Source organism: Labrus mixtus, chromosome 3, assembly GCF_963584025.1.
Source record: "Labrus mixtus chromosome 3, fLabMix1.1, whole genome shotgun sequence".
NCBI classification, from domain to species: Eukaryota; Metazoa; Chordata; class Actinopteri; order Labriformes; family Labridae; genus Labrus; species Labrus mixtus.
Window position 1 is genome coordinate 15,490,880 of NC_083614.1, and position 17,960 is coordinate 15,508,839.

The 17,960-nt window shown below is 39.7% G+C and overlaps 1 protein-coding gene across 2 annotated transcripts; it reads left to right on the forward strand.

Annotated features, from left to right (window-relative positions):
* Positions 1-1,231: 1,231 nt before the first annotated feature.
* On the forward strand, positions 1,232-17,673 carry elovl1b (ELOVL fatty acid elongase 1b). Of its 2 annotated transcripts, none has more exons than XM_061033249.1 (8): positions 1,232-1,390; positions 14,159-14,258; positions 14,346-14,536; positions 15,159-15,239; positions 15,354-15,410; positions 15,496-15,601; positions 15,954-16,090; positions 16,807-17,673. In XM_061033249.1, the coding sequence occupies exons 2-8, from the start codon at positions 14,180-14,182 to the stop codon at positions 17,113-17,115; spliced, it is 960 nt and encodes a 319-aa protein (XP_060889232.1). In that variant the 5' UTR covers positions 1,232-1,390; positions 14,159-14,179; the 3' UTR covers positions 17,116-17,673. The 2 variants fall into 2 exon arrangements, with proteins under 2 accessions (XP_060889232.1, XP_060889233.1); XM_061033250.1 differs by lacking the exon at positions 1,232-1,390 and adding an exon at positions 10,498-10,693.
* The last annotated feature ends 287 nt before the right edge of the window (positions 17,674-17,960 follow it).

The following is a 17,960-nucleotide window of genomic DNA, read 5'->3' on the forward strand; positions in this document are numbered from 1 at the left end:
GTCGACATGCACAGGAAATGTGACAGATGAAACCTGTTTCCGCCTTCTGCTCTAGTTTTGCTCTCGGTGCAGTAGTCATCATCAGTAAATGCAGCACAAGAGGAAGTGGAACCAGTTGGGCCTTTTGTCACTTTTAATTGTCACCCAGCGTAGTACTCTGTCATCACTCACTCACCTTAACCTCGTTGCTTCGAGCCCTCAAACTGGCAGGACAGATTCCTTACTCAGAATCCAAACAAACTCCTGTACCTGTTGGCTGGAGAAAGTGTTCAGTATTTTATTGCAATATCAACACTGTATTTAAACATAGAAGGACATTGTAGGGTGCCATGTATTGCATTAAAAAATCATTGTTTGGGTCAGCATTAAGAGAATTTTAAATATTTCTGAGTTGATATCTGTGTCTTTAATCTGAAGTGAAACTAGTCACATATTGCTGATGGCATGGGTGTGTCCTCTGTGGTTCTTAAGTTCCCCATTAGGCCCCAAGTAAAGGCTAACAAAAGAAAGAGCACTTAGAGCAGCATGTGGACAGTTCACTTCTTTATATGTATGATTTATGAACACGCAAGCTGGGCAGATGTCTCACATATTGTGTTTTAACTTTGCAGAAGGCTCAATACCTTCTTTCTTTTTGTATCCTTAGGGGCCAGACTCTTTCATTTAATGATTTGCAGAATGAATAAACCAGAAAGATATCTGCACTGTGTAAGGGTTGTCACTTTTTTTTAGGACTCCAGAACAGTGTGGCTGGTGAAAGACAAAAGCTTTGATTCCTTGTTAAATGCTTTGGGCTGCATGTTTATTATTATTAATACAGGGATACAATGTTTGCAATAAATTAAGAAATTAATGGTGGAATCATGTTGCTATTATCTTTAGGCCAATATTAATTATGATTTATGCAATTTTTAATGTTTTCCACTATAATATAACCCATCTACTGGCTTTCTTCACACTAAAGACCAGGGCATTGGTTATCTTCACACTCCAAAATACTGTTGAAACTAGAGTAAAGTCAAACCAAGAAGAGGTAGCCTAAATCCTACATCACATTAGTCTGAGGGAGCTTCAGGTAATTAAAAACTGAAAGAAGCTGCGCTGTCTGATTTTGTGGGATAATTTCCATGGCATTTTTTTTTTTCTAAATGTCGATGGCATTGATTCAAAGCATATTTGAATGATTACGTCCATATTAGGCGACCAAGTCACTTCAGAGTAGAGCGCACAGACTGTAGAGAGATGACTCCACCTTTTTTCCAGTTGAACCAAAGGAAGGGCTGGGTCACGGCGAGAAAGATTTTAACGGAAAGAAAGAGGAAGCTGAGCAGAGAACTTCATTCATCAGAGTTCAGTAGCTTGATAAGCCTGCTTTGGACCGTCTCTACAGGTTGGATTTATCTCTTAATAACTGCTTTCTGACACGGTTTGCATGCGTTTGAACATAGGACATTTAGCCGGGTGAGACTTTCGGTAATTTCAGGTGGGGACACTGATGGAGGCGCGCGCGACGTCTTATTCGCGCAGCGTCACGTTTTACTTCAGGTGGCTTGATTAGTTGTTAGTGTTTCAAACTTGAGTAACTAAGACGTGGCTTTAAACACATGATTTTGGCGTTTTGTTAAGTCGGGAGTCACCATTGACCTCGTGTCCGGTGTTATGTTGAATATGTGTCATCCACTTCTCATACCGACTAGTTTAGCTACCGGGGCTATTGATGCTTTACCCGCTTCTCATAAGCTGCACCTGTGCTGCAGACAAAAGTGCTCATTGACAGCCGGACATCCTCCTTTACACTTGGTATCGTAGCCTGTACGCAGCACATTTGAAGGTAAATGATAATGACAACTTTTCTTTGTTAATTCTAGCTGTCATACATTTCAGGTCAACGGAAGTAATGAGGAAGACGTATTAGTTAGCCTGTGTCTATGTTTTAGCAGCAGGCTGTGAATTGGGCAACTATACAGTACTATTAAACTACTTCCCAATAAGTTTAGCAAAACAAATGCATTTAATTAAAATGTTTCTGGGACTTTATCTGAAAGAAGGGCACAGATGTTATAGTGCCATAACAGGTAATAAATGGCTCAATGGCTCACCAATACTTTATTGATGATTCTGTTATATTGTTTTATGCTGCCACATAATTTAATGATGAGGAGTTATTTCTTTTTTTACTTTGTGATGTATAGGCTATAAACTATATGTCGAATCAAGTCATTACTTATATTATTGTATCCATTGTGCCACCATCACTGAATGTAATGGCATTATGTTTTTTTTAAAATTTAATCACTGTAGTAGAAAGCAGAAGCACTCCAACTACACCTCATTCGTGCACTAAGCAATGGTGGGAGCCTAATGCTAAGGCTGTATGTTTTTACCCCATATGAAAGTGTTGTTTGACAACTAAACACGATTGAGATCATTTGGTTGAAGCATTTTGTGCTTGTCATTTTACTTTAAGCACGTGGTGCTTTTTGATGTTTTTATGGAAAAAGTGATAATGCTGAAAATGCTTGCGGCACCCTTATATTTCCAGCTGACACTAGTTTATACTCCCCCCGTCAGGTGAGGGTCCTCTATGGTGCATTAAGGTCCATTGACTTTGTGTGGACATGTAAACATTTGCTGTTACTAACAACTGCAGGATTGAGACAAGGAGCCTCAAGGCTAACGGCCCAGGTGTGTCTCTGATAGTAATGTAAACACTGAAGGGCCATTGTTAGTAGTAATGCTCCCCCATGTAAAACAAACTAAGGCAATAACAAAGACTATGAAAGTATAGGGTACAGACAATGGATAAAACATGGCTTCATGTTTTTCTCAGGGAAACTGTTTCACACTGAGGTTTGGGTGTCTATGCAACACTTCTACAAACAGATGACCACAGTCCTCTCCTGTTAGTCACTGAGCAGTTACAGAGAAGTTATTTGCTAGTTTAAGGAATATGTGCAAGGCAAGGCAAGTTTATTTATATAGCACATTTCAACAACAAGGCAATTCAAAGTGCTTCACACAAGACGTCAAAAGCATCATGACAGAGGAAAGAAAAGAAACATTAAAAAGAAAAACACACACACACCATGTAACATGTCAGCGACTCAGTGCCCTGAAGCACAAAGAGCAATCCTGTCTTTGAAAACTCTTGGACAGTTTGAGATCCTGACTACCCAGGTTTTCATCAATGTTCCCGAGGGTGTTTGAATAATGTTTGAAACACTTGAGCTTGCTGTAGCAGCACATCTGGCGATCTGTAAAAAGTGTCACAATTAACTTTGGATCTAAATGTTGTCGGTTGAGTTTCACCATGTTAGGTTTTTTACAGTAAATCAATGATTTGAATCCTTCAAGTCAGCCTCTATCGCCAATAATGTTCAAGTGTATTTACATAACTATGACAACTCCGATCTAATTTGAATTTTTGTTGGTTAATGCATTAAAATTTCCCACAAGGATCGAAGTTGCTTTAAGTGACATCTACATGCATACAGCCTATACGTTTCATATGCTATGAGAGGTTACTGTTTAAACACCATTAGGAGCACACAGTTCAGACTTTTCCTACTCTATTTGACCTGCTGATCTTTAAGGAGACAGTTTTGACAGTCTTTTTTTGTCACTATGGGTGGAGATGCTACCATACCTGACATACCTGCATTTTAAAGGTAAACATTGTAAGTTACATTTTAAGAGGTCACTGTTAACCATTACTGCTACTCTTGTGTTTTTAATTACAGCTCTTTCATCTGTGTACATGTACTTTGCAACTTTGAACACAACCCCCCTAGGTCAAAGCCTCGTGGTTTACAGAACAGGTTAGTCTATAGGAAGACATGAGAAGTTGTCCATTAACTGGCCCAAGCTTAACCTGATCAAAAGCAGAAGTTGTGACGACATTGATTGGGGCCTTGCCAGAATTTACACATTACGCTAAACACGCTTGAACCCACGTGAACCAATGCAGTAGTAGTCTTTTGTTGCACTACAGAATGGGATTTAGTGTCATTTCTACCTTTTTGGATGTGCCTTTATAAAAAGATTTAGTTGTCACTGGTTGTTTAATTTGAACAGGTTTACTTCATTGTTATAAAGAATAACACATTCGATTGGAATAACATTGTTTAACTTGCTCTTGTCTGGCAAGAAGACAAAGTAAAGTCAGTTTATGGAGCCAGTGTTAGCATTGCATTGTTGTTACTTTATATTAGCCGCGGATGAGTGGTTGTTTATAGTAACCAGCATGCCTTGAAAGTACCCTTGCAGGGTTGAATTACTTTTCCTGTGGATGATGTTTAGATTTGTAATTTCTGCTTGCTTGTCTGCATAGCCACGAAGAGAAGGACAGGGAGGTTAAGTATCTGACTATTTGTTCTTCTGAAGGGGTGCTGCATCAGTTGTTGGACATTTAGAACAAAGGTCATATAGCAAAGAAAGCACACATTTGATTAACATTTAAGTATAGAAGACTTGGATGTAATTGTCTTTTTTTTTGGAACTGCTTAATGTTATATTTAATGACCTGGAGTACATTATTAAGTACAGATTTGCTCACATGAAACATTTGCTTGAGTCTAAGAAGTGGATGTTAATGTAATATTATTAGCATCTTTTGTATTCTTGACAGACATTGGGTGTGTAATTTCAGTCATAGTAAAATCTTCCTCTTACGTAACCCCATCCTGTCTGTCAGCTCTGTTTTCCGCTTTCCCCATTTATCAAGTGTGACCTTTTGATGTGTAGTTGTAGTATGCTCTCCCATAAAGCACACACACGAGGCACACCATGGAGTGCAAGAAAAAAATATCAATGAGTGGAATTGATCTTGGCTTCTGCCGAGCAAATGATGAAGTGAAAAAAGTTACAATTGAACAAGGAACTGAGCACAGGTAGAAAACAAATAGCCAAACTTAATCTGATACATTTCGGTTGTTTTAGGATTGTCTTGTAAAGGCTTGTGTTTTATCAGGATCCTCCTACATATCAATTATTTTTTCCCTCTGTACTTTGTGTCTTTGTGGAAATTCCTTTCCAAATGGAACTTGTCAGATCAAGTCAGAACTTGTACTTTTTCATGGCACCGTTAGGCATGGCTTACAGTTAAGGGTTGTAGGTTTGACACATGGTTAAACCCTATTTATTTCTATGAACTCAAAACACATATATCTTTAAAAAAATTAATAAATACAAACAATGATATGACTAAAAAGTATTTTTATTTTTTTCAAGTTAATCCGGTTGATCTTGCTATCCTGAGTTTGATTTTAAATATCTCTTGCCGTTTACAGAACAGCTTGCAGCTTCCACTTTGACCTACATTACTGATCATAGATGTGTTGCATTGTCCTTGGCAAGAAATAGATATTCAATTTTCTTGATAAACTTGTCCCTGGATGTTGTCTGAACAGTCAATCTTCTACCCTCTATGACCTAAATGCTTCATGGTTCCCTGATGGAGAGATGATGGCTCAACCAAAGTACAAAACTCAAACCAAACGTATCATCAAAGGAAAACAAATCGCGACACTGAATCAAGAATACGAATACGTGATCATTTTTTTCTTTTTAGGTGGGAAACCTGTCACCTTTATAGTCTCTCATGCTCCCTGCACCTGTTGAGCTGCAGTCATTTTTAGTCGTTTTGCCCCAGGTTGAGCTCATTTATAAGGATGCAAACCTCCATTGTTGTGTGTGGAAAGTTCCAGAAATCTGAGCCGTAGGTGGCTGAGGCCTTCAAAGGTGACGAGAGAGAGGGAGGGGCTTAAAGAGAATAGGACCAGTGTTAAGGTGCAAGTAGGGGTAATAACGCTCCCCCACCACCATCTTCACACTCACTCACTCACACCCACCCTCACCAAAACACAAGGCAGGGAACATGGTGGAAGCATGTCAATCCAGAGGCTAGTTCTGCTACATTCCTGTGGTGGCGAAGGGTAGTAAAAGTTTTTGCCACCTAAGGAATTTGTTGTCATGTTTATTTTCTTCAGTGGGCATGCAAATGAATTTATCTTGCTCAGTTTGCGTTTCATTTAGTCAACTGTTTTCATTTTCTTATCATATCACTAATCATGTGTTCATAGATTTGTTGTTTATATTAAAAAGTGTATAATTGACTCTGACAAGGTATCAACACAGTTAAGAATGAATAATTCTTCATTTTTAAAGCTGGATTATGAAATGATTAATATATTATTATTGGTAAAAAAGCAGTACTATAAAGTGTTTGCCATTTTATTCAAAAAATCTGATTTTCACAAAACGTCCATTAAGGTTTCTGAGAACTATGACAGATCTGATTCACATGTTGTAACAATTATAAAACAACTCCATTTAAAGCTGTAAAATAACCAAGGCAATGAGGACACTAATGGCCTAAAGCTCCTGCGGTGAGGAACTTTGGGTCTGTGTCGGTCTTTGCTGCCCTGTGGTTATCTCTTTCCTGTACGTGTGTATCTAGTGTTGTTTCTGCCCAAATATATATCCCTGCTGATTAACAGTTAGGTGTATCACTCATAGAGAATATCTGCCATGAAAAATGTAAAAAAAAATAAATGAAGGCTTTTTCTTCAGCATGCTGTGAATAGTCTCGTCTGACACCTAGCCCTTGACAGCATTTACAGACATGAAAGATACTATATGGAAATAATCAAACTGTTGCTGATAGTCTTGTTTGCTTTTATAGGAAATTGTCTTTTACCAAATATATAAAACTTTGATATTGCACCACATATATCTATCCTGCTGTTTTAGCCATGACTGTGTCTTAATGTTCATGTGCACAGACCCTACACAGTTCAGTACATGTTGTATGTCACAGAGCATACCTACACATTAGAGCATGTTTCACTGATCCAGTGTTTTTCCTCCTATATTCAAAGTGCTTTAAAGTGAAGAGCTGCAGAACAGTTCAGATTAAATCAAGTTGTCCTTGTGTTTGAATCTCATTTAAGCTCCTTTTCTATCATCACAGTTATGTCAGATAGTATATCTTGACAGAAATGTCCTGAGGCTTTAGGTGACTGCTGACCTCAGGGCACAGGTAGAGCATGCTGACGCATGCCTTTGTTTTGTCTTGACTTGAGTTTGTCATGCTGCTGGCTTGATTGGAATGTGTGCTACTTTTTTGGACTTGAGATTCGTATGCATTTAGCTGATATTATCTCATTCCGCTTGCCATCCACTCTGTTTTCAGGTTCATGGTGCTGCTGTTCACGAATCTCACAAACTTGTTCTTAAAAGTTGAGAACGCAGAAAGAGCTATCAATAAATGAATGAATGAATAAATCTTTTTATTAGAGAGACTGGATAGTGGATAGAGTCTGAAATCAGGGAGAGAAAGAATGTGGAATGACATGCGGGAAAGGAGCCAGAGGCTGATTTGAACCCGGGCCTCACGCTTTGAGTACATCAGCATCTGTACATGGAGCGCTAATTATTTACTGTTGAAGGTAATGCCCTGACAATAAAATCTACAATACAAGAGCATTTAATATAATATAATATTTTCTTGCTCGTCCTTTAAAAAGAAAAGTCTAATGTTTTTACATGCAACAGCCAGTCCTGAGATTTGTGCCGTGATGAGGCCAAGGTGCAAAGTCGGACTCCTCACACTGGTGTGTGATATAAAGGTTGAAATACTGTGAGACTTGTGCTCACTGCCCACACATGCTTATGCATCTACACCTTCAAGCTCAAAGAAGCCACATCTGTTTGAATCAAACTGTCTGATCTTCAAAGGTAATTAAGGGTTTAGATGAACTGAGTATAGTTAGGTTTTTGTAAAGCACGCCTGCTTTCAACTTTGAGCAAAGTCAGAGAGATAAGATGTACTGTCTGTAGCTGTTATGCATTTAATTTCAAGGTGGAGTGTAATTAATTGATTTATAGGCTACAAAGGGCAGATCCATTTCGTTTGGCACTGTTCCTCGAAAAATAGGTGTATCAACTATAATGTGTCTGGACTTCTAGATTTTTACCTCACCTTTGTACGCCTTTAAAGCTGTTTTCAAAACAAGTTAATAACATGCAAATCATCATTTGTGACATAAGTATAGTGCAATGCTGTCTCATTGATCCTCCACTTACATTAATGAATTCTGTTTTCTTTCACTTTGTTATTCGAGGTCCTTAAAGGCTTTATATGTTTTTCACACTTAAATATAATAGAAATCAAGTATATCCTCTGAAAATAACTCTGTGAGTAATGACTGTCTACAATGGGTGTAACACCCGAGTCCCACTGTCTGTGATGCTTTCCGAGTTTTCCGAGTCATATCTTCAGTTTGTTTACATCGCCGGGATGGCTGGAGAATAAAAGTTGTTTAATTGAGGGACAAGAGAAAAGAAGAATAACATACTGTACTCACTGCTTAACTGTGTTTCTAGATCACGGCCGTTTCGGGTAAATTTACATGCAGTGTGAAGATACGAGCATAATAAAGATCACTAGCATTAGCATGCTAACCCACAATGCACCGCGAGTTGTTTTGGTTTCATGCTGGTGCTCAAGGGCGACATCTGCTGGATCAAAAAAACACATATAAAGCTTTAAAGAGACGGAAACATTGACTTTTGCTCCCTTTTTCTCTAGTACTCTAATTTTATAATGTCAAATACTTCACATTTACAGCCACGCTTGTAGTTTTTTTTTTTAATGACAGTCGCAATAATAATCACTTTGAGGAGTTAACGATATCAGCAGTTGTTTTGTAAACCACCATGATGACATTTCCTTTCCAAGTCTGTTGTTGCTTTTGCTGCACAGCTCAAAGAGATGTTAAACCCGACGAGATGACTTCCATATTTTAGATGGCTATGTCAGCTGCTGTATACCGTTTGTAGAGTGCGGTGATCCAGTGTTTGACTGTTGAGTTTTGATATTTGGAGGAGGGGCTGAGCCCAGGGACAGTGACGGGTAAAACCAGCCTGGTCAAGAAGACGCAGAGCGACAGAAGATGGTTTTGAGAGTGACGTCACCTGTCAAAGGCTGCCTGATGTTTGTAATTTCAAATTTGAATTTGAACTATTATTTATTTAACTTTTGAAAGCAATCACAGTCTGCTAGTTATTCCTGTTTGCATTTTACTTAATAGGATTTGAGCATGATCTGGACATGGAAGTCTATTTGATGTCTGTATTACTCAAGAGTAATGACAGCCTTGTAGATTGATTTACAAATTTGTGCCTTGACCTAAAAGAAATAAGAAGCTAGTCCTGTTCATAAATCTAAAGAAATAAAGAATAATTTGGATAAGTTCCTACAGGGTTTCCCCATGCATTCCTTTCTGTAGTGGCCATGTGCTGCTTAGGACGGAAATAATCTGTAGCCTCAAAATGCAACGCCCACTATAAATGTAACTAGATTGTTTTGATAGAACCCTGCACGTGTCAGCGAGTAAGTGATTTCCAAGTCGAGTGAGCCCTCCTTAAAATACATTTAGAAGAATTTTGAGCATTATCACATGAGTCATGTCTTCCTGTTGCAGCAATCATCGTTTCTGCCGTTAAATTTACTCTCCATCTCTTGAGTAAACATCAGCATTTATGGCTGCTTTTAATGCTTCCCAGCTTACAGGTATCCCATTTCTCTCTTGAAGGCTATAAAGTGAGTGATGAGTTTGTCCGCCTTTGAGAGCTCCTAGGGCGGATAGAAGTGTGTGGAAGACGGCCTCTGGCTGTGGAGGTGAAGACCGGGAGTGTGTGATGAGTTTGTACTGTTGATCTCTGTAAGCGGAGCGGAGTGAGGAGGACGTTGAGAACGTGCATGAAATGTCACTTTCTGGAGCTTTCGCAGAAAATACGACGCGGGGAAACTTTTTATACAGGCAACACAGATAGACAGTGAACATCTACTTTTTCACATCAGTTAACCGTTTGCTTATTAATGGGCGATAAAAAACAATTTATACATGTAAAAAGTTACACATAGCCCCTTTAACTGCTCCTGACTTGTTTTCAGGCGTTTCAGCTGGAATAGTGTTCGTCTCTCAGCAAAAGGAAAGACATTTTTCTTAATGGGTGTCGGCCGGGTAGAGAGCCAATAAATGTATAACAATGGCCTCTTCATGACAACAGAGTGTCCACTGATTTCTCGCCCGCTCCTAGTGAATAATATTATCAGCCCACCCCTTCGAGAAAACATAGAGAGGGACTCCACAGTTATGTGCATGTGTGTGTGTTTCAGTGGATTGTGGGTGTGGCCAGGAGAGTAAAAAGGGGGGGAACTGCAGCTTGTTTAAAGTGAGGGCGGCGGTCGAAAGGGAGCTAGGCTCATTTAGACTTTCAGGATATTTTTTTGTGTGGGTTGAAATTGGGGCCATGTCTCTGTCACCTCAGTTGTACTCTGACTCTCGCACTCGCTCGCTCACACACACTGCTCGCTTGCTTCCTTGCTCGCTCTCTCTCTCCCTCCCTCTCCTTCTGTGAGCTGATTATTCATCCACTGTGTGAGTCAGGGAGGGCGGGGATTTGGAACACTTCAGTACCAGTCACACTTTGTCAGTTTACTTTCTCATTCCCCATCTCTCTCTCTCCCTCTGTCTCCCTTTCTGCTCTGCTGCTTTTTCCTTTTGCTGCTGCCCCAAGCCCTGCCTGCCCGCCTTCCCATATAATATACAGAGGCTTTGCCAAGTTGTGGAAGAGGAATCCACATTGGCATTTGATGATTTAAGGGGGAAATTTTAGTCTGGAGAAGGTAAGTTGCTCGATCTTAAGTAGAAGGTGAACTAACTTTTGTGGAGTCAGTTAGTTAGTTAGTTTTTTTTGTTGTATTTCCTTTTATGATTAGTTATGAACAGAATGTTTCTGTTCTTATGCTCTTTGAGAAACTCATGCTACTCTGTAAGAAGTGTCCTCCGTAGAAAGGACTCTTCATACAGAGTGTTTGACTAACGGGTCCCTGGCTTCTCTTAATTATTTTTCCCTTTGCTCTAGTTTGTTCATCATTAACTTTGGCCTCGTGAGTGTGAGTTCCCTTTTTTCTTCAATCCCTGTGATTCATTGACACTGCGCTCATAGGAAATGTTCCCCTTCCCTTTTTAAAAATCTTTTTGGTTGATGTTTACCAGCCTCTCTTTCAGTATTTCCTCAAATTGAATGGGTGTTCATGGTGGGAAAGTGTTTCAGTAGAAATGTTAGTAAAGTCACAAGAATGGACTGATGTAGGTAACGTCTGTAACTCTGGTTGAGTATGGTTAGACTGGCGTTCTCAGCGGTCATATGTGTACAGCTTAATTGCTTCGTTCTTTCATGGGAATAATGTGGCAGCAGATACATTTGGACCCCTCACACAATCATGAGAAACTTGATGTTCTCTTGTGAAATTGCTTTGAGTTTTACTGAAGCTGATATAGCGCAACAAAGAGATACATTTATACAAGGGTCATAAATGTGTGATAATACATAAGCCTTTCATTTGGTTAAGATTAGAAGCAGATAGGCATCCCCACAGTGTCTGAGGACTGATAACCAAATGGAAAAAACGGTACAGAAGTGTCAGAGCAGTGAGGTTTTGTGTAAAGGGGTTTTCTCCAAGTTTAAAGCGGGGTTTGTGGTCGACTCAACTGGACTGGAGGTGGATTAATTTTAATTTCTCTGTGGACTTCTACAGTCATCTGGGACTGAGGATTAACAGATATATTGTTTATTTTTTCTCCATAGTAATGTTGTGATCATAAGACTATCCCCTGACTTGCACAATCAATTTTATTATTGCTCTATATTCCCAAAAAAGTGAGTCACATGTTGTATGTTTCATACAGAAGTCTGAACACAAAACTAGGAGATATAAAGGGCCTTTGTTTAAAAAAGAAATATTGTATTCATGAATAATCACATTTGCAATGTTACTGTGTATTCAACATATTATATGTAGGACTCAGTAAAGTATTGCCAACAAATTGAATATTCCAAATGATGTTACAAACTTCTCGTAACTATTGGAAGTTGTTGTATGATTGAGAATTGGACTTGGATAAACACCTTTTAAATTTCTATTACCAACTAAAGTCAAGTCATGTGATGTGGTCAAACTGCCACCACACAATGCAAGGCCACTGTGTTATAACACCTGGGATATTACTACTAACATGATCAGGTAATCCTCTGATCCATATAACTGTTCAGCATTTGTCCTCAGAACAAGACTCTTCACCAAAGACATGATGATGATACTCTTGAATTGTGAGGCGCCTGCCCAAATGCCTCATCGGCGGTTCAAAAACAACCTTGGCTTTTTTCGTAAGACTTCATTGAAATGTATCTGATCTGTTATACAGCACCATTTGCACTCTGGGTGATAACACTGCGGCCTGCAAGAAGACTAACCTTCAGTTTTAAGTTTGTTTGTATTTCACCATGTCTGCGGAAGGAAGGAAGTTAGTACTGCCAAGAGCAGCTGTCACAAATTGGTGTGGAATGCTGAACTTGATCGCCTGGAAGTTTAAAAAGATCGACCAGAAGAGATACAGTGGTATTGACATGGCCTTGTGGTTAACAATGGGGGCAACTCAAAGCTGAGCAAGCTGTAGGAGATATCTATCTACAAAGGGTAGAAGAATAACCACTTTGAGATAAAATCAGTTCTCATTGTAGACCTGTGTCTCTGAGTTCATTTGAACTTGGAGATAATGCATACACAAAATAATAAAAACAATTTTCCATAAAAGTAAAGGTTAATATGGGTCAATTTGTTTGTCCTTCTTTTCTTTAATTTTAAAGAGTTTAAAACAAGCAGATCAGGGGTTTACTTGTTTGGTTGTGGAATTTTGTTTTGCTTTTGTTAAAGTTTTACAATGATGTAAGATAAAGGGTTGTTTATGCATTGGCTAGGCAAGTATTCAGTGATGCCATTGCAGACAGAAAATACCTTCGAAACATGGGATCCATACCTTATGTACTGAAGTATTATATCCTGTGTGACATCCTGTGATAAGAGGCATACAATGTGATGTTGACAACTTTGAACTGAAATTCAACTCATTAAGTAAAACGCATATCTTCCTTTATGATATAGATATTCTGCGTAGCACCTTGGCGAACTCCACTCCTCCCTGCCCTTCATTCCTCAGCAAGAAATGCTTTAAATTATATTGGCTTAAGGAGGGCTGTTCTTTAGCCCTCAGGCGGTGAAAACTCACAACGTTGCAGATCATACCGCAAACAATAGCTGCCTCTGGGACTAGTGTTGTATTAGAGACCGCACCCTGCATGTCCTCTACTTTGTCAATACACTTTACAGTTAACAGTTGATATGAAAGACCTTTGTAGACACAAAAATGCAGATCTGAAAACCATGGCAACATTCCAGTGTGCATGCTACAAGTCGTGGCACCTCCCACTGATAAACACTTCTCACCTCGACCAATTAGTACAAAAACTAGTTTGTACAGTATTGTAGTGACACTGGAAATAAAAAATGTGGTTGCCACACAACATGAAGGAATACATTTCTTTGTTGTTTCTCCACCATGACTTTTTTGAAGGCTGGGGGGTGTAACAAGCACACTTTTGGTGTTATGTCTTCAAAGTAGTGTGGTGTCTCACTGTGGGATAAGGGATGCCCTCCCAGTTTGCTTTAGCACCTCCTCTCTGATATCAGGCCATGCCTGATGAGTGGTTGGAGCTGAGGCAAAGCATCTTGGGATTTTTGTTGGGAGTGTTTGTTTGGTAAGGGATGAGCCGCTCTCTCACGGTAATTCCATCCTGCTGAATAGGGAAATGTCTCAATTTCTCCTCCCTGGTTGACCAGATGACCAGATAGTCCCAAGTGATGAATGCAACATTTGTTTTTCTATTTTTCTTTACTGAATGTTGTCATGTAATCCAGTCTTGTAGCTGAAAACTCTTTATTTTATGTCACTTTTTGGAAACATCAACCTCTTGGAAAAGCCATCCACTTTGATCAAACATAGGGTGTTACAAAATGAATATGCATACACACGGATGTGGGAGGAGAACAGATCTTTTCACACATCTGAGAAGACAAAGTCTGAATAAGAAATCTATTTTTAGCAAAATATGAACCGCTCAAATTCTTGTTTTCTTGAATTGAGAGTTATTAGACTTTTTGAATTACTGTCATTGGATTGATGGAAGGTTTGCTGCTGTGTGATGAAGCCACACTAACTTGCTTGTTGTTGTTTTTTTCTTTTTTTTTCAGATACTTGGTTAACAATCCAAGATGGCAAACATAGTCCGGGAGATCAAAGAGATTGGCTCCCATGCCGTGGATATCTATGACTTCCTCTTGGCAGGGATGGGTAAGTGACACTCCTGACTTAATGTAAAGAGATCACTCCATATTTTTGGTCATTGTTTTAATTTCTTCTCTCCTTCTGGTTCTGTAGATAAACGGGTGACGCAGTATCCACTGATGCACAATCCTTTTCCAATGTCTGCAATATTAATAGGCTACCTTTTCTTTGTACTGTACCTCGGACCTTCCATAATGGCCAAACGCAAGGCCTTTCAGCTTAAGGAAGCCATGATAGTCTACAACTTAATGCTAGTGGCATTGTCAGTGTTCATCGTCTACGAAGTAAGACCCCGTCATATCAAGTTACATTTGTAATGTACTTTTCATACAGTGCATCTTGAAGGCAGGGTTGGTAATTTTGGAAAACTAGCATGATTTAGAAAGTAACATTCCCTCAGTGCTACGTCTGCACCCACCCCCTCCCCTCTGTGCTCTTTCAAAAGCCACGCTCCTCACTTGCATGCACAAGCGCCATTAGTCCAGAAACGGACCTCAGCTCATGCTTTGAGTGTGGGCTCGTGCATGCAAGAGGTAGAGAACGAGCAGGGAGACAGGGAGGCAGGGAGGCGTGATTGGTTCATCAGATCGGGACCTCGTGGCAGACATTGGTCAAAGCTTTTACAGGCTTACAACTGCTACAGATGACAGATTTTCTTTGTTCCTTTTCCAGAGAACGTGAGTTATTAATGTCTGTCAGAACCTAAAGACTATTTTAACCAAAATCTTAAAAAGTGTATCTGGAGAAAATTACCAACCCTGCCTTTAACAACAGGCATAGCTTAATTTGTGCAGTTTTAGTGACATTTATAATGGGAGGACAACTTGTTCTGCTGTTACTTATGATGTGACTTACGTGAATACAATGTGACGTCCAGAAGTGAATAGACAACATTTTGTCGTTTAGTTTTTGATGTCTGGATGGGCCACAACGTATACCTGGCGATGTGACCCAGTTGATACGTCTGACGGTCCTGAAGCACTACGAGTAAGTCAGCATGTCGCACACATTTTCCTGATTACCATGAAATGATTGCTGTGCTTTTGTTGGAAACTTCACTTCTCCTTTTAACTCAAGTCTCTTTTTAATTCTCCTGACCAGATGGTCCGAGTAGCCTGGCTCTTCTGGTTCTCCAAGATTATTGAGCTCATGGACACGGTAAGTGGAGTATATTTTTACAGGATTTGTGTTAAATGTTGGTCATTGACTGTGCTCTAAGTGTTCAATATCCTTGTACTCTCAGGTCTTCTTTGTGCTGAGGAAAAAGCACGGCCAGATCACGTTCCTGCACATCTTCCACCACTCATTCATGCCCTGGACCTGGTGGTGGGGAATTTGCCTCGCTCCTGGTGAGTAAACATCATGCCTTCAGTCATGACTTCACAAAGAGAAGAACATGATACATTTCGGAACAGTTCCAGGTAGGGAGTGTAAGTGTTGTCTACCTGTCTTTATTGAGCAACGTAATGCATCTATATTAATTTAAAAAAAGGTTTGAATATCATTTTATGCTGCAATGAAATAGAATAATGATAATTCACACACTCTGAACTTGTGTAACACTTAATTCAGTGTAGTCATGAGAAAATAATCAAAATACTTTCTCTTGGTAAAACCTATAGCCTTCATAATCTACATGTTTCTTTAAGGTCCTTGACACATTGATCTGACTCTGCCTAATATTATTGATGATTTCCTCAGGTGGAATGGGATCTTTCCACGCCATGGTGAACTCAACCGTCCACATCATCATGTATTTCTACTACGGCCTTTCTGCTGCTGGACCACGCTTCCAGAAGTTTTTGTGGTGGAAGAAATACATGACTGCCATTCAGCTGGTTCGTAGACACTCCATGTGTTATTGTTTTCTTTATTTTGCTACTTAAATGTTTTTTTTTTTAAGGATCGATATGTTACTCTGACAAAGCGTTTAAAATGCGTACGGTTTAAATTCATAACATTGGAAAGAGCTGTCCCACCCGCCCCCCCTCCTCCTCCCTAGATGTGTAAGAGGTTAGCCAGCTCTACTTTGTTGCATTCTAACCTCTCTCCATTTCTCGAAAAAAGGAAGCATCTCCAATATTTATCCTAGTTTTACCACGTTTCTGGTCCTGGAGCTTATTAGAAACATGCTGAGGCTTTTTAGGTCAGGTACAATTAGTTATATATGAACGAGGTTGCTTTGCTGTGGGGGGTTGCTTAAAACCTTCTCTGGTCAAAACAAATACAGACCTTCAAACTTAGGAGGACATACAGGCTGCTGCACTGTTGTCAGAGAAGCCCGCACTTTGTTTCCTTAATGCCTGATGATACAGTAAGGTCGTTTTCTGATTTCATTCAGTAGATATCTTACATATTTCTCCTTTCAAGATAAACTCACATGTTGTAGCTTGATTGCAGTTTTTTTCACAGCCTTGCTGTGTGATTTAAACGCCTCTTGCCAGAGGGTTTTGTGAATGCAGATGTTAATGGTTCTGCTATAAAAGCAGTAAGACAAAATCATCTACATGTATTTATAGTATGCATTGGCTGACTTTTAATTTCTTCCCACCAGACCCAGTTTGTCCTGATTTCCCTTCACGCCACCCAGTACTACTTCATGGACAGCTGCAACTACCAGTTCCCTACGATCCTCACCCTCATCTGGATCTACGGAACGTTCTTCTTCTTCCTCTTCTCCAACTTCTGGTTCCAGGCTTACGTGAAGGGTAAGCGCCTGCCTAAACAGGATGTGAAGTCATGTCAGAACGGCACAGCGGTCTACACCAACGACAAACACCTCGAGAACAACAACAGCGCCACCAACGGCTCAGCTCGCCACGAGAACGGCAGCGCTCACACTGGCAAGATGAAGAAGGCGTAGGATATCTGGAAGGAAACACCCAAGAAGTGTGACCCAGTGAAGCTGTTAAACCTACTACCCATTCCAAAGATTATTATATGCAAAACATGGGGGAATTAGATGGTCGATGACTTCCGCAGTTAGGGGTCACGCATTTTGTTGCTTTGTTTATTCCTGAGTTGGGGAACCACAACTTCACACAATGTATGAAGAGGAGATGTTTAGCCCTGAATGTTATCTTCACTGATGTTGCACACAAACTCCTAGTTCAGTATACATTATGCAACACATTTAATTGACCGTCATGTCCCTCTAATCCCCCGTCGACAGATGACCGAAAATAAAACCTGAACATACTTTTTGTAAATAGTTTTACAGCAAACAACTAATTGTATTAGTATGCTTTAGACTCTAAATTTTGTTCAAATAAATTCAATTTTAAATTATCTTGTAAATGTTGTGTGTATGTATCTACAGTGCCTACTGTGTGTGCAAGTTGCAGCTTTAGTTATGTAGTTGTCGGGGGAAGACTGAAATTGTGCTGTGTTGCAACAAAAGAGGTAAAGTATTTGCATTGCTTGCCTGTGCCTTGTGTCTCTGTCATCCAAAGTATGCGGAGCAAGTAGGAGGTAAACAAGAGCCCCATTCTGCTTTGTTTGAAAAGATTCATCGTGAGAGGCAGAGAGAGCGCATCCTGCAGACTGGATCTACGCCTTCAAGACTCCAACCATTCACCCTGGTTCATTAGGGTCAGAGATGAGCTGATGTTTTCATCAGTACTCTATCAAAAAGTATTCTTTCATTCCGTCTGTATATGGTTGAAGGATTTATAAACACCTGATGCAGTTTTAATATGATAACTGCTG